This window comes from Haliotis asinina, chromosome 14 (assembly GCF_037392515.1).
Source record: "Haliotis asinina isolate JCU_RB_2024 chromosome 14, JCU_Hal_asi_v2, whole genome shotgun sequence".
NCBI lineage: Eukaryota > Metazoa > Mollusca > Gastropoda > Lepetellida > Haliotidae > Haliotis > Haliotis asinina.
Window position 1 is genome coordinate 17,130,275 of NC_090293.1, and position 16,393 is coordinate 17,146,667.

Here is a 16,393-nt window from a genome sequence, read left to right on the forward strand (position 1 = left end):
AAGCATGGACACATGTGTACCCTTGAATGAACACATGTATTCCAGGAATACTCAATAGACGTAAATGTCACTAAAACAAGCCAAATAGTTTTCTGAAATACTGGAAATGAGACATTCCTCCTCAAGTCAGATATATCAGTTAAAACCATGTACATTACTTTGCACACTATAATATAATGACAACTCATTATGAAGTTATGCCACATGTAGTATCTCATTCTGGATGTATGTCATGCATGGTGTGTCTTATACAGTACATTTATAATGTTCCGATTCTCAGAAAATATGTGTAACAAGTATATACACAATTGTGTATACGTCACATTTTGATAAACAATAAAATCCACTGAAATCCACAAAAATCATACTTCATCAGGATCACTATTCGTCGAAGAATTCATAGAAAATCTTTGCAATTGCAACATATTCACAAACACATTAGCTATACTTCAGTTCCAATGATAAAAGGCCTTGTCATTATGTTCTAGTAAAGGAAAGACAAAGAAATACGATATATTTCCCATAACGTTATAACCCTACCCGTAACCCATCTGCACCCTCTGTTGCCATTTCTTTGTTGATTTTAGTTAGCCATTAGGACTTTCCCCCTGCAAAAGAACAGGATACAACTTCCATTAGTTCGGCTTTTATGAAAGCGCCACATAGATTACGGACCACACGTACTGTCCCCCTCGGCTTTTCTATGGACTTTTAAGTCCCTGACCTTTGTTTGTTTGTCGCATATTTTCCTTTAATAGCTAGCCCTAGTAAGAATCGAGCGTGCCTTAAACATAATTTTAATACGTCATATATGGGTTTAAGCCGAAATGTTACTTGACTGGAGAATAATGTCAAATATCCTTTGAAGCTTGAGGACGCGACTGTATTATGTGATTTCATGAATTCCTATCTAATGAATTGGAAATTAAATTATATATGAATTGTTTCGAAAGTTTTCTACTGTAAAATAATCTGAAGGATTGTAATTGCAGTTTCCGTGCTATAATGCTACACAATCAAGTGCGCAAGAGAATAAGGGTGCACACGAAAAGAACATCAAACACTATAGAAAATTATAAACGCCGTTTACATGCTTAAGAATACACAATGCAAGTAAAGGGCTGTGAATATAGTCATCCTCACAATAATCGTATGGATACCATTTAAGTTTCTTTCAAAACATATTTCAAACAAATAAAAATGTCAATACATTGACCCAACAAAGACACATCGTTCAAATACGTTTTCGCACAACTCATTTGCACAAACTCGCAGATGAGCAAGGAATTCTGGAAATATTCTGGGAATATTGGTGAGAATCGGATCTCCTTCTCCCTACCCTCGTATCCCCTTGTTGGACTCTGACATTTCTGCCGTGTTCCCCTGCGTTCTTGAGGGAGAGATCCATATTGTGAAGTGCCTATGTAAATATCACAGGTTTTACGTTATGTTTACACAGAATAACTTATGAGAATGGAAATCATGCATTATATCCTCAACTGCTGTCTGCCTCGCGTCCTCTTTGAAAATGTGTTCTCGTCTCTGTAAAACTGTCTTAAAACATGGTTTTGAATGCGTTGGTGTTATTTTTAACCCTGTATTTTATTAGTTCGCACTGTGGGTTCGTTTAGATACTAGAAAAGGTGCAGGGGTTCGTTATGTTAAAATGTTATATTTCACAGCTCACAGTTCTACGTTAATAATGTAAACACTTCTAAAAGTACATTGAAAGAATAAAGCTTGTGCCAGTTTATCATGACTGAAAGCAATGTTTATCTGCACGCGTTTACACTCTAGTTAATAATGAGAAAGCAGAAATTGAAATATCATTTTTATTACTTACAACGTTCTTTAATCACGCGTTTTTGAAATCATACTAAACATAAATCTTCTTTGAAAAATGTTTTTAAAGTCGTCAGTGTACGATTTACATCAGAAATCATAATCATAAGAGTAATATTTCGATACACATATCTAGACACGATGACCAACTGCTTTAATTTGATAATCCATTAGCATTCTCGTGTCACAAAATATGCGGCATTGTGATGTGGAAATCACTCTATCCTCATATTGGAGACAGAGACGTTTTTGTCGGAGACGTCGGTGATTTTTTTAAAGAGTTTCTGGAACTCATTACATCAAAGGAAATCAATGCCGCTCAGAAATTATATTTTTTGCAGGTTGTATGTGGTAGGCCTGGGGATGTTTGTAAATTTTCCCCCGACCCATACGCGAGCAAAATAAAAATAAAATTATCCCACAGTTTCAACTTTTACAACCAGGCGTGCCTTTCTCAGGAGTATCAACAAGTTGGAGGCCTCCTCAACTCAATTTAGCCAAAGACAAAACAAGTTATTACCACCCCATTACGATAAAAGTCCCAGGCGTGTCTGTTTTCAAAACTATAAACCATGTTTTCAAAACACCTCAGATTATATGCATAGCACATTGGAAGAATAACCACTGAAAGTCATCGCATCTTTTTATCTTTCGCAGATTCCCAAAATTTCCAAAATCATCTTCAATCAGATGGGAAATGCTGCGAATCAAAACAACACAACGACCGCCCGCTGACGGGACCTCATTCATATTCATGAGGTAGGGGGCGTGGCTCCGGAAGTGGCGGTAATATGAATGAGCGAGCAAGGGGAGGGTTCAAGCCAGCCGGGAATCTGATAGGTTTAAAGAAGGAGCTCAACCGTACAGCGAATATTATCTTATTAAGAAACGTCCTCAACTTGGAGTAAGTTTAGCTAGTGTTGCTTGAGACGAAAACACGGAATGACTACCGCTCATAACTTGATCAAACCCGAAAAAGTTTACACTTCTTTCGGAAGCGCCATTGGCACCGACAGTGCTGAGGAGTATTTGGCCTCCTCGACCCGGCTCGTGGACACAGTACAACGTCCTAGTACGTATAACCAACACTCTATTGACGATATACTTGGAAACAGAAGAGGCGAGGATTTAGACCGAGGTATGTGTGTGGAGCTCCTTCCAGTTTGTGGGGTCACGCTGATCTTTTCACTGGTTCAAGTCATAATTATGAAATCCGGGGACAGTCTTTTTTTACGGGGATATCTATCGCCTTTACAAGTCCTGCTTGTCGATGAATAATGATTGCCCTTAATCTAGCCACGAAAACCCTAACGGTGTCGGAACGCGACTTTTTTAAAATCGTGTCTACAATGTTTGCAAGGGCATGAAGCTTATTACTGGCATTTATTTAGTGATTATGTCGAAAACACCAAATATGTGTCCAAAGTAGAATTATATGGGGAATTTACAATATTTGATATGATGTATCACTTCGATATTCTGTATACATTGTTTAACGCTGTATATTTGCGAACACCTATCGCTTGTGTTTGACTTCACACTCTCCAGTTGTATATCGTAAATCAATCCACTAAAACAACTCATTAATATGACTTAACTATTATATAAATCAATCCAGCAAGTGACGTAATTAGTCTGTCTTGAAGTGTACAAATTAACATACTAGGATCCCGCCAGATGTGGTATGAAGGGGGTACAACAAGGTTCTCTCCTGGGGGTCTAATTATCATGATCACATATCAGATGAAGTGGTGTTATTGTGAAGTTATCACTCTCTAAACAGGTCATCCGACAGCCACAATGCTATTTAGGACCATTTCCAAATGCAATGACTTTCTGAACCTTGCATGATATCTTTATTGAAACAAGGCGATGAAATTTCTAAGGGAGTTTCCGATAACAACGCTGTCATCGCTTTGTGATGGGAATTTGTTTATGTCTCTATCAGCATATCACGCTGACATTATTTGTCTAATATTAAGTAATAGACACTTCACAGCAAGGAGGTAGCAATGGAACATTACACTTCCCAAAAGAAATCTTTTAAACATACTTTATTTATTAAAGTTAATATTATTTCAATGATGTTAAGGCTGAATGTTTCTGCGAGGAAATTATATTAACAAACACAAAAGATATCTCTTACCATTTCAAAATTATAAGTTATTATCTTTATCTTGGAAACATAAGACTTTATACCCCTTTGGCAAATTTATTTCTTATAATATTGCTATCATACCAAGGCATATTAAAATTTCATTCACAATGATAATGAAATGTCCATCTATAGAGTCTAACAAAACGTGTTTGATAAGTGTTATGTGAGTACAGATTTGTTTGAGCAGAAAGTCTTAATGAGATGTTTCTCAGTGAAATAATTTAAATCCGTAGCATTTATTCATCTCTGTGTCGTATTATATATTCTATGGAAAATTGCTCAAAACAAAACGTGTTCCATGATATACATATGAAGAAAATAATATAACCAAAAGTAACATACTGTGTTTTCCATACTTGTATCCAAACGGAGTATACTTGTAAATATGAAGAAATTACGCAGAAAGTACGTATAATGCTAAACATTACTAAATTGTTAAGGAATATTGAACCAAACAATATGTGATGGGTAATCCAAGAGTAAAACATATATATAAAATACTAAACATTTCATACGTGAATAAGGAAATCCTGGTTATAGTTAAATGATCAGTAATTCGTAAGGACACGAATGTGGTCAGAATGCGTCTTTAGTATTTCAATCACCTCACTGTGGATTGACAACACGAAAAAGTTAAATGCAGTGATTTGTACAAGACATTTCGGGGGAAATCCCCGTTTTCCAAGATTTATTTCTACAGCATTAAATACTTCATAATGCTACACGATAAATATGTATGACCACCATTTGATATCATGCTAAATCAATTGTTTACAACTAAATAAATTATTGAAAAGGGAATAAAATGAGTAAGGAAAAGTTAACAATACGAAAACAAAATGCTATGTGATAATTTTCGTTAATGACTTTGTACTAGTTTACACGAAAAATAACTAAATTGTATTACATAAAATAAATACTTGATCGGTGAAAAATGTTCTTATGAGTACATTTCCTTTTGTCTGTTGTAATTCCAGATATGGACGATTCCGGAGACTTAACCAAGCTTCAGAACGGGGACGCGTCCAGTGTAAAAAGCGAGGGCTCCCCGGATTGTTCCAAGGACGATCTGAGTGACAATGACAAGAGTTTGGAGGATAAAGGGGGTCTGTCCAATTCTGAGGATAATCAAGATGATGGTCCGGACTCCAAACGGAAAAAGCGACGAAACCGGACAACATTCACCAGTTTCCAACTGGAAGAGATGGAACGTGTTTTCCAGAAGACTCATTATCCTGATGTGTACGCCCGGGAACAACTCGCCCTTCGCTGCAGCCTCACCGAGGCCCGAGTACAGGTAGGCAGACATTTCTTTTTAATAAAAACGGAAGAAAAAAACATCACGCTTTTGAAAACACTTTGATTCAGCTCAAAGGACCCGGAAATCAACGGTTCTTTTACTGTGCTGAATTGATACTGTTGTATTATGTATATTGAACGGATGTACATTTCCATAAGTTCAAAGTTTGTAATTTTAAAACGTTTATTCACTAAAACTGCCTGGATTATTTTAAATGGATTTTTAAAAAAGTCGATGGCAAATTTCCACAGGTACGAAACTGACAAACGATTTGTGTTACCTGTTGAAGTGATACTATAATATCTAATAAATTAATTAGGTAACTAAAATAAGTTTTGTACTTGAACATACCTTTATAAATATGTTATCAATGCAATGTCCATTGCTTTCGGCTTAGGTGTTCCTAAATCTATATCGTCGAGATGATTGTTAAAGAGTAAATAACATTCATTTAAGTTGATTTAATTATATTATGTGAATTTACATTCGATATAGGTCAGTGTATTATTATCTTAAATACCGTTTTAGTTCATTTCGATGACAAAGTTTAAGCGTTGTAGCAATCGTAGAATAGGGTTGTGTTAGTATTTACACACATCAAAGAAAATCATCATGAAACTGTAACAATAACCTTAAAAACTGTAACAATAACTTATATTGGTTGGATGTATAAATTTCAATTTTTAAAATACATGAATATCGTGTAAAGCGTCTCCATTCATTATAGGCCTGTTGTAAAATGGTGTAGATTCTTTAGAATATATAGCAGTAGAGATAGGAACCACAGTTAAATATTTTTAAAAATTTATTATGACTACACTGAAGGTATGTATTTCTGTATTTGTTCAAGTGACACTGTCATTGTACTTCTGAAGAAATGCAGTCCTATCGAGTTCCCAGAAAAAGCAAACTGAATACTGCATAATATTTTTGTAATAATACAAAGCAAGACAATTTCATATAGAAAGCATATGTGAAGGACATTTGATGATATTTTTGTTTGTGTAAATTTGTACCTCTTTAATTGTCACGTACAAATGGAATGTGTGAGAATCAGGTAAATGCACCAGAATCGTCTTGTGGTTTATATCGTTGGCACCATCCGATGCAATACAAGAGGTTTAGTACCAAGGATACTGTAAACAATATCTAGCATCTATTCTAGCAAGTTCTTATGTCATGCCAGACACGTCTTATTAATTTTTTTTTTACATTTGGTCACCTTTATATATAACTTAAGACATCCGAATATACTACCAGCGATTCTTAAACGCGCCTAAACCAACATGTCTTGTTCTGTAGAACTTAGTCTAGACGTTGGAGCACCTGGTTTTAATTATCACTCACCCCCGGGCCGACAGCCCCACCCCCGTGGCGTTAACCAGGAGCTTAGAAGGGTTGCTTTCCCATAACCCATTCGTGAATCATCGGTGCTAAATAATACATTCATTATACGTGTGACGGTGCTGTGGTTTTACACAAAAAACTATCTCTGGTGCTGATATCAGAACATGCGATCATTTTTCTGTCTCACGCCAGTAACTGTTTATTATTCAAATATATATTTTGCCAGTATACTTGATAGTGAAATGAAGCTATATTTATCAACAGAAGGGGCAAAAGACGCCAATAATATTAATATCAGAAGATTTAAATCTAATAAGAATCGTGAATATTTATATTGTATTTTTGTTGTGAAGTGTAAGCAGAAACTTCCCTAAAATGCCAAATATATTCACGATGTGTATCTTTCATTGTTCAGTATCTCATCGTTCAATTAACCTGTGTGATGAAATTAATCAGAACTTGCAGTAGTCGGTTTAAACGTGAATGACAGATAGTCGTATGAGAGACACTGGTCGCTGAAATGTGGGTCAGACATATATGTACATGGAAAAGCATTTCTGTTTACATAAAACGTAAAAGGAATATCAGAAAGTCCCACCTAGCACAATACCTACGAGGGAATCATGATTGCAAGTGACATTGTCTCAAATCTCTTTATCCCCGAGTTTGACGTTAATTGAATTAAGATTATTATCAATGAAATTCACAACACATGTCGCCCTATAGAAATCCGCGACTTCCGCTAATTGACATTTGAGCGACAGCCTTTGTGACATCAAACAAGGGTGAAATGTACATGCGCTCCGATACCGAAGGTGAGGATTAAAACTTGCCAAATGTAAAATCATTTCCGAAAATTTTGCCCTTTCAGACAATACACAAAATGAATGCATGAATATTCCTATGCTTTGATTTGTGCAAAATATCTGTTCTTTAAATACCATAATTCATATTGGTAAGTATGCATACGCATGTTTCACTTTATGTGACACTTTCAGCATAAATATATTTATCAGTGAAAGTAATATTTATGCAAAGATTAATGGAAGTATTTACAAAATATCTCAATTTCATTCATCACATATAACACAGTCATATATTGAAAATAAACTCCGACATTTTTATTCAAAACCCATCATTTCCATCAAAAGTGCTGACAGTATGCAAACCATATAACAAAGATACAACAACGGAACAGTGCGTTCATCATGCTTCATCTTTCCATAATAAGACACCGAATGTCTATGACTACAATCGATCCGAAAATTTGGCTGTAAAAAAAACAACTGAAGTATAGAATTCTCCACATTGCCATGAGATGGAGTGGTACCTGGGGGTTCTGCAACAGGTAACTGTAAGTCGAGAATGACAGAAAGTATTACATCACTACACCTGGGGAATTGTCACACATGTATGCATTTTCACACAATGGAAAGAGTACAGGCAGATTCTGAGAGAAACAAAAGACAATTGGGTGGATTGTTTTACACCTGGAATATAATTTACCTTTCAAAGCTTCCAATAAGCATCGGGCTATCCACATAGACCGGTATTGTGTTACCTACTTTAGAAACGTTTGAAAATTAATTGGACTGATGATGGCTGCTGTGATGGAACTGATAGTTAAAATAACGGATGCTTCTTTATTCAAAATACAAATTATATTCAACAACTAAGTACAACTAGGTAATCAATAGAACGTAGACATATTTATGCGATGCGTAACGCAATGTTCTATCTAAATAATTCTTCAGTGACCATCATAACAACTAGAAATTTGCATGTAAAAGTTTATATTTTGACTTGTACGGATAATCTCTTAGATTATTATGTATGGTTACAAAGAGCCTTTGAAGAATCAAGGTTTGAATTATAGATCAAGACATCAGGGCTATTAAAAGAATAGTCTTGTTTCTCGTCATTTTAATGAAAATGTCACATTAACAGGTCGACTTCTGCGAGTATTATTTGACAGTATGTTTGATTGTGTATTTAGACCAGAATCCATATCGTATTTTAATTTCACTGAGCACTACTTGCGCACCAATAGCGCTCCATATGAGAATGTAATAATTATTATATAGCTATTATAGTCAGTGTTCCACTGAAAGGGATTTAATATCAGTTGCAGAGAGATCACAATTATAAAGAAGAAGGATATCTGCTGAGGGTATAGTCTTATCATGTCTCGGTAATCTAATTTGTTTAGATATTGCTCCAACATAAACAGCCTAGAGACAGTGCCTAGTTTTGAAATACTCCTAATCGAAAACAGTTGAACCGAATACAGTATCCAAGAGGCAAACTTTTTCAAAGTTGCTGACTTTTCCAAATTAGATTAATTTGATAGTTTTATTTTCACATAAAAGATTATTGTGAAAGGCTACCAGGCTTTTTTACGACATTCCGAAAGCCGGATCAAGTATCACAGAAATTGCCGAGATTCGAAACGATGGCTGTAAATTTTTAGAGACGCTTTACATTTGATGAGTCTGCGCATCTTAGGACATCCGGGCTCTCTAAGCAGACGATCGCCATGTCACAGACGATTGCACCCCAAGCAGCCGTAATAACATCAATAAACGACCATACGACGTCATGCGGTTTAATTGTTTCAACGTCTGATTTGACATGTACACCTATTTAAAACACATGTTACGGTAGCAGTTGATTGAGAAACGAGCACGAACGTAAACAACATTATGTGTTTCAAAACAGTGTCAACAGTAGACACGTTTCCACTAAGTCTGATACTCGTTCAGAAACTGTTAATCGCTCGCTGCTGGTCAAATAATGGTCTGCTTATAATCAAATTAGTTTAATATGATTATGTCAAGGAATACTACGAGCTAATGTAGACTAGCGCTTAGTCTCTGATAACGCGTGTGTATATAATGTTGACAATAACAAATAAACCACTTAAAATTTTAAATGGAGCATCCCAGAGATGTTGGATTCAGAACGCAAAGAACCTGAGGAAACCTAGACTTGCTTTATTTCGGGCTTTAGCTTTGCAGAGAGGACTTGACATTACGGAAAATAATGTGGTTCAGGGACTGAGACTATGGTTAACGTTGAACGAACTGTTGGCTTTGGGAAAATCTCATGCATCTAAATTCACTTTATACAGATTACCGTATCTCCAGGAATGTATGTAAGTGACAGCTTATGTCTTAATAGCAGAAAACAGTCAATTACTTTGATTTTAAGTAAGGACTGCTGTATATCCTATTGTGTCTCTGTGCGCATTTTGTAACAAAAATAATCATGTCATTTCATCGAAACCATGCCTCATAGAACGTTTAACACAAGGGATATATGCTAATGCAGGGTATGTTTACCCTTTCTGCGAGCACCTGGTGTCATCACTGATTGCCAGTGTACTATTTATACACTTTGTGTCGCCTATTTACTGTTACGCCTCATGATAACTGTTTCAGTGGATAATCGAGACTGGTGATTATCTGGGGTTTAGGTTCATGGATTAAATAGGAAGCAACGAAAACAGACGTGATATAAAGAAACTCTAGCTTCACAATCCATAGCGAATAGATAAATTCAGGCTTTGTGTAATTTCTTTTGAGTAGTTTATGTAGCGACGTGGCAGACCTGGTGTAGACTGAGACAAATAAAAAGTTTGCCTATCCACCGAGTATAATTTATTATAGATATAAGCGACTAATCCCTATCCACCGAGTATAATTTAGTATAGATGTAAGCGACTAATCCCTCTCCACCGAGTATAATTTAGTATATATAAGCGACTAATCCCTATCCACCGAGTATAATTTAGTATATATAAGCGACTAATCCCTATCCACACTCAAAAGAAATTCCTCCTAAAACCAATTCCGACACTATCATGCGTGTGCCTATCATGAACCCCTATCAAATAATGATGACACCAGGTGTTTCCAAAACGGTAAACATATCCTCTTTCTGTCCCCGTCTTAAACACATGCAAAGGCTAGTCAATTGTCAACCATGAGAAGTAGAAGTCCCCCGAGCTTCCCACAACAAAACACATAGTTTGATCCCAAGCTATGTTGTGGACCAACATCAGACTGTATGTCACTCATACACATGTAGTCTTTGTATGACAGAATTCTTTGTATAAACTACATTCAAAACAACAAATATAACAAACAAAATGTTAATTTTACAAAGCGAATAACCCGAACAACTGCAATGCTTTTCTTTGCTTTGTGAATGGATTGTTTCTTTCATGTGCTTGTGTAGTATGACATAATTCCTCCCCTAAACGGCTACTTTCTACAAGAACGGCAACCCACAAATTCACCGTCAAATGCGAACATTGCTGTAGATGAACGTTAGGCATATGTTTTCGAACAAGGTTTCAACGGAGGTTTGTTAAAACGGCGAAGAATTCAAGCTAGAAAACGGACACATATTACAACGTACCAAAAACACCCTACAGAAAAGCATACGTATAAAATGACACATTAATTCTCAGAAAAATAAACCCGCGGCTATGGATTAAAGCCTAGGACAATCGATGCCTCAGTTTTCGCCCACCAAAAAAGTCACTTAAAATCGCTTTAGTGTTAGGGAGTCTATTAACCGTTTAAAAACCGGAGGAAACTAACATTAACAAAAACAAACAGCGGCGGATCTTGTTCCACGCGGCTCGAGCTTTGTGATAAGCATCGAAAGATAAGATTCAATTAGCGTGTATAAGCGCAGCGCGGCTGGAACGCGAATTCAGTCGGATATGCAATTCTAAAAAGCTGTCTGTCAGGGTTTTTTCTTAAGGAAGAAATCTATGGATTCCATGATGCATTTAAAGTCATTGGAATACCTATACAAAACTAATGCTAGGAATTATACGCTTTGAGTTAAAAACTAGATACTGACCAGTGCTCTACATTTTTGTTTATAGTTGAATGAATCTTCAGTGGTTGGAACTAATTTAAGAGGTTTCTTTAAGTTGTTTTTCCCATCTGTTTTTCACTGCAGAATAGATATATTCCATAATATCTTGAGGTGAGAAATACCTTTAAGGTAAGTTGCATCCGACGTGTTTGCGAAATTGAAAACGAGATTATATTTGGCTACTCCATAGCAATGACTTTAGGTCGGGCGGTTTCTCAATGTGGTTCCCAGATTCGTTAACTGCTTCACTTTTCTTTTCTTTTCTTTTTTTTCGAATCATGTAAAGTTTTGGAGTGTCGGCTAATGTTCTTTCATCATCTCAGTATTATCATAATCATCATTACCTTGATAATCAATAGAAGGGAATCATTTTTAACCTTTTTTGTGGAGGGTCACAATATGTATAGGTCGTATGCTGTAAACCGAGTGACGTCACTCATGACGTTGTTTCACGTATTGCTGCGATCGATGATAAAATATTCACGGATTTGAAATTACAGCCTGTACGAAACAAATTACAGCACTCGTTTCTGCCATGTACAATTTATCTTACGACCTGTTGCAAACCGTATCTTGCGAACGCAACAACTCGTTGTAGGATCTGACAGACATCTGACAGACGCTTGTCTACGTTGATAGTATTTGGAAGCATGCTTAGTTTTTAAAAGCAAAATAAAACGTCGATTTTCCAATAGAGGGACTTCTATAATATTGTAATTTGAGTTTCGATAAATTTAACTGAACGTTGTTATTTAACTGTGAGATAACAAAGGTTTGAAAAATGTCTCCTGTAATATGGATACCCGTTTCTCAAATTCACATTCGTGAGACATAAAATTTTAGACATAAAGTCTCAATTTAATTGGTTCACACGATGAATATTGACCAATAAGATCCTTCCATTCTGTTATCTGCTTTGGAAAGACTGGTTCCTATTAGTAGCACATGGTAGCTACACGGTGGACTGGAGAAAAACCCAGTTTACATGCCCCTGTGTTTAGGGGAATCTTTGGCTATACTGACTGGAACAAGATGTTGCTAATAAGCCCTGCCAGGCTGATATTTTCGAGAGAATTCACCCAAATTTACATTGTTTGCTTTTAATCAAAAATCCTGCCGCGACCATGTTGAAACAGCGTTCGGGTCTTTACGTATGCTCTCGGTGACCTTCGGCTCTAAACAAACATGTAATAGCTTGTTTTTAGGGGAATAGTGCCCGATGACTCATGTGACAACTTATTTTCACACATGAGGAAAATATCCCATTCTTACATGCACAAGTGATGGTGTTTGGCTTGTTCGGCTGTGACAATGTTAAGGCGGTGGGCGGACGCGGGGTTAATACAGATTTTTAAGAAGAAAAACCGAGTAAATTGTTTTCTTGAAAATTCTATTGTGTTAACTTTTGTTTAAAGTCTTTTTTTCTATTGTTCGTAAACGAAATAACGAGCTTGATGTGTAGATTATTTCCACAAAAGTATTTATTATTCAGAATATTTTGTCGAATTGCCCATGAGGATTTGTATATACATTTAATGTGATATCTTGCTACCTGTGACAAAATTTCTTAAACCAATTCTTAAACCTACGCATATTTCAACACAGCATTTATACCCAATGGTATCTGTTTCAGTATTAAAATGAATATTCATATGAAAAAGAAACAAACAAATATTCATAGCTGAAAGATTATTAAAGTTCATTTATAGTTTGTTGAACTTGCCTTCATCAAGATACATCAAGAAAACACACAAAAAATAACTAATCAAAATAACAGTATCACTTTGACAATCAGTATTTGCTTACATGGACACTGCCAGTTTGTGTTCCATCAAACCTTTTCACTTGGACAACGAGATTTGAGCATGCAAGCACACGATTTCATTTTAAAATAAAATGACAGGAATAAGTGTAGTTCACAAAGCAACATGCGGTTATCATTGTGCATCACATTAAACCTATTCAACTTAAGAAGGTACCCCGACATATTGGTGTGGCGAGCCGAAACCTTTTTACGATCTAATTTTGGTGATTTGTGCAGACATATGGCGACAATGGCTTCAAAGCCCAAACAGGATCACGTGAACTTTCGATCTTTCCCATATAGTAATCAACCAGCTTCAAAGAAAGTTTGGTTTCATATCAAAACGGAGAACACTAGCCACGACGTCCATTTGCCGTCCTACACGGAACACTTATCTAGGTTCTAAACCCCCACGAAGTCTGCCATACAGACGTATATACATATCTGAGTTGAAATGACATATCACATCCATTGCCTTAGTTTTGAGGACTACATGGGGCGCCCGAAAATTGAAATGACTCCTTTTTCTCTGTAGGACATGTTTAGTCTTTGGTGTATTTGGTTTTGGTGTTGCGTGCTATCTGTGGTTTGATACTTGTTATATAACATGTGATGATTGTCCTCTTATTTGATAAAAAAGAAGTTTGTATTAACGCTATAAAAGTCATAACTGATATCTGGAGATAGTGTAATGGTGATAATATACGAGGTTCTGAGGCTTGGAGACATACATACACGCACACACTCATATAGTATTAAACATTGGATCCTCTTTGGTGGAAAGTAAATGAGAGAGAGACGGGTGAGAAAGAGAGAGGGAATGAGAGAGAAAAGAGAAAGAGAATGAAAAAATAAAGACGACTGTGGGGGAGAATAGTCTGTGAATAGATATCATTTTGATAGTAACAAACAAACCTATTATAAATTGAATTGAAAAGGAGCCCGGGGAAGGATTCAGAACCTGGGGAAATCTAGACTTGCTTCATTCAGTGCTTTAGAGAAGAAAATGTGGTTCAGGGATTGTGAGACAAACAAGGGGAGAAAGTAACAGAGAGAAAGAGAAAATTAAGACGGAAGAGACAGAGGGAAAAAATGAAGAGAGAGAGAGAGAGAGAGAGAGAGAGAGAGAGAGAGTTAGTTTTTTCTTATGGATTGCCATGTTAAGTGTCGTACAGTTTACAGTTTAATAAACGGTATTGTGGTGGTACGTGTAGTGACATACCAAGCACCAAATATTCACATCACTGTTGTCATGTTATACATATTCATTCATTATTCAACTAACACTATCAAATCTAGCTCATACTTTGGGGTGTTAAAATTAATATTAAGTTTGACTCTGTGTATAGTATTTCATTCGAAATGAAAGCCATTCATTCACGGCTACTGCAAGCAGACCAGCACATCGAAAACAACACAGAAAAAAAGTATTTTCATGAAAACAAACGCTTTCCAGTTTAACGAACTCCCGTCCATAGTAAACTGGAAGTAATTTAATTCCGATGCCAAAACTTGTTTCATGGAAGCTCAAATATTATTTTTTGAATTAACCTGGTGACCATGTGAGCTGGGTCAGCCATGTGACCCCACCCCTCCCCTCGACGCCCACCCCCAGGCCCACCCCCAAGCCAGATGTGGGCCACGTCTAAAGGTGGGACCACCGGCTAACTATAGTCACATGGACTTGGGACTGAGCCTGTGTTTTTCTTTAGCTGGCAGTGCGGATCCGGCCAATGTTTAACCCAGGTTCGGGATAATGAACAAACAAAGAAAACCCAAGTCCAATCACTGGTCTCACTTTTACAACGTTTAAACACATGGACACATGGGGTTCACACATGTGCACGTGGAAATCGTGTTACGGTGGTTGTAGGGCATTCGTATCGTACCACAAATATTGGGGAGATAAGTATTGAGTAGGTGAAATAGATTCAAGATGAAAAGGTTTCTTCATCTATTTGGTGAAATGACCAATCACAATAAATTCCCGTGCCTGGAAAACTACATTTTCAGAGTGCAATTTCTTTTTCAATCAGCTCTATTTCCTATCACCTCAGCATTTCCATACGAAAAGGGAGACAATGGTGAGATGGGTAGGTGTGCTCACAAACATCGTGTATTAACAAAGGAAAACAATTATATAATAAGTGGATTTCCATTTCATTATAGAGAATAGCTAAACAGAAGAGAAGAACGAAATAGTCATACACAAGAATGTCACCATTAGCGTTAAGAAAAACATTGTAAAACGAATGAAAGGTACATTCTTAGATATATAAACATATTTAAGCAATTACTTTTAGCTTATTTCAGTGAAATATTTGTACTATTTATCGTGATTGTAACATTTGTTAGTCAAAAGGTATTTCTGATTATGGAGTAATTTAACTCAATATGGAATCTTCAGTATCAGGTTTTGGCACTCTATGGTCCTGATCATTGTAAGAATTTTGTTTTGTGTTCTAGTGTTCCTGGTATGTTCTAATTCAGCAGAACGCATCCGCTAACAGTACATCAGTTCGAAAAAATGAATGCTTTCACTACGGTTAAAAAGATATTCCTTATTTTGCCTTTTGTGACCATTGGAATCTGACCGACCTTAGCCAAAACGTTTGTCAAATAAGCGTGTATCACTGAATGAAGACGTTCTTTCCAATAAAATTGAATTAAGATAGGAAGATATACTATATAAGTCATCGCCATGGTTACGTGCTTCATTATATTTGCTATGAAATACTGATTTAAAAAACACAAATATCAAACATAAAAATCCCAACCGTTTTCTCATTTCGTAACATATTTGAAACACGTCAGCCTTTTGAAATGACAGATCGTCTTTGCCCAGAGAAACATTTAACAGTAGTCCAATAATGGATGGTTTACAGTCTGTGAGAACGCCGTAGACCAACGCTAGTCCCCGAAGACGACGACTTTGCGTACAAGTACATAAAACGTAGGAACGAAACTTATCTGAAAATTGAATTAAATAAATTACCTTTCCGCTCGTAAAAAAGCCATATATTACTTAAAGCATGGAAGGCCTTAACAT

General features: G+C 36.3%; 1 protein-coding gene across 3 annotated transcripts in view; it reads left to right on the forward strand.

The window, feature by feature from the left end:
- Positions 1–2,725: 2,725 nt before the first annotated feature.
- LOC137261511 (ALX homeobox protein 1-like) overlaps positions 2,726–16,393 on the forward strand; it is a 35,364-nt gene continuing 21,696 nt past the window's right edge. Inside the window, exons 1-2 of one of the 3 annotated variants that reach the window (XM_067799268.1) lie at positions 2,726–2,980; positions 4,978–5,297. In XM_067799268.1, coding sequence (XP_067655369.1) covers positions 2,785–2,980; positions 4,978–5,297 — 516 coding nt within the window. In that variant the 5' untranslated portion in view covers positions 2,726–2,784. The remainder of the gene's footprint in view (positions 2,981–4,977; positions 5,298–16,393) is intronic. The other 2 variants (XM_067799267.1, XM_067799269.1) reach the window with 2 other exon arrangements.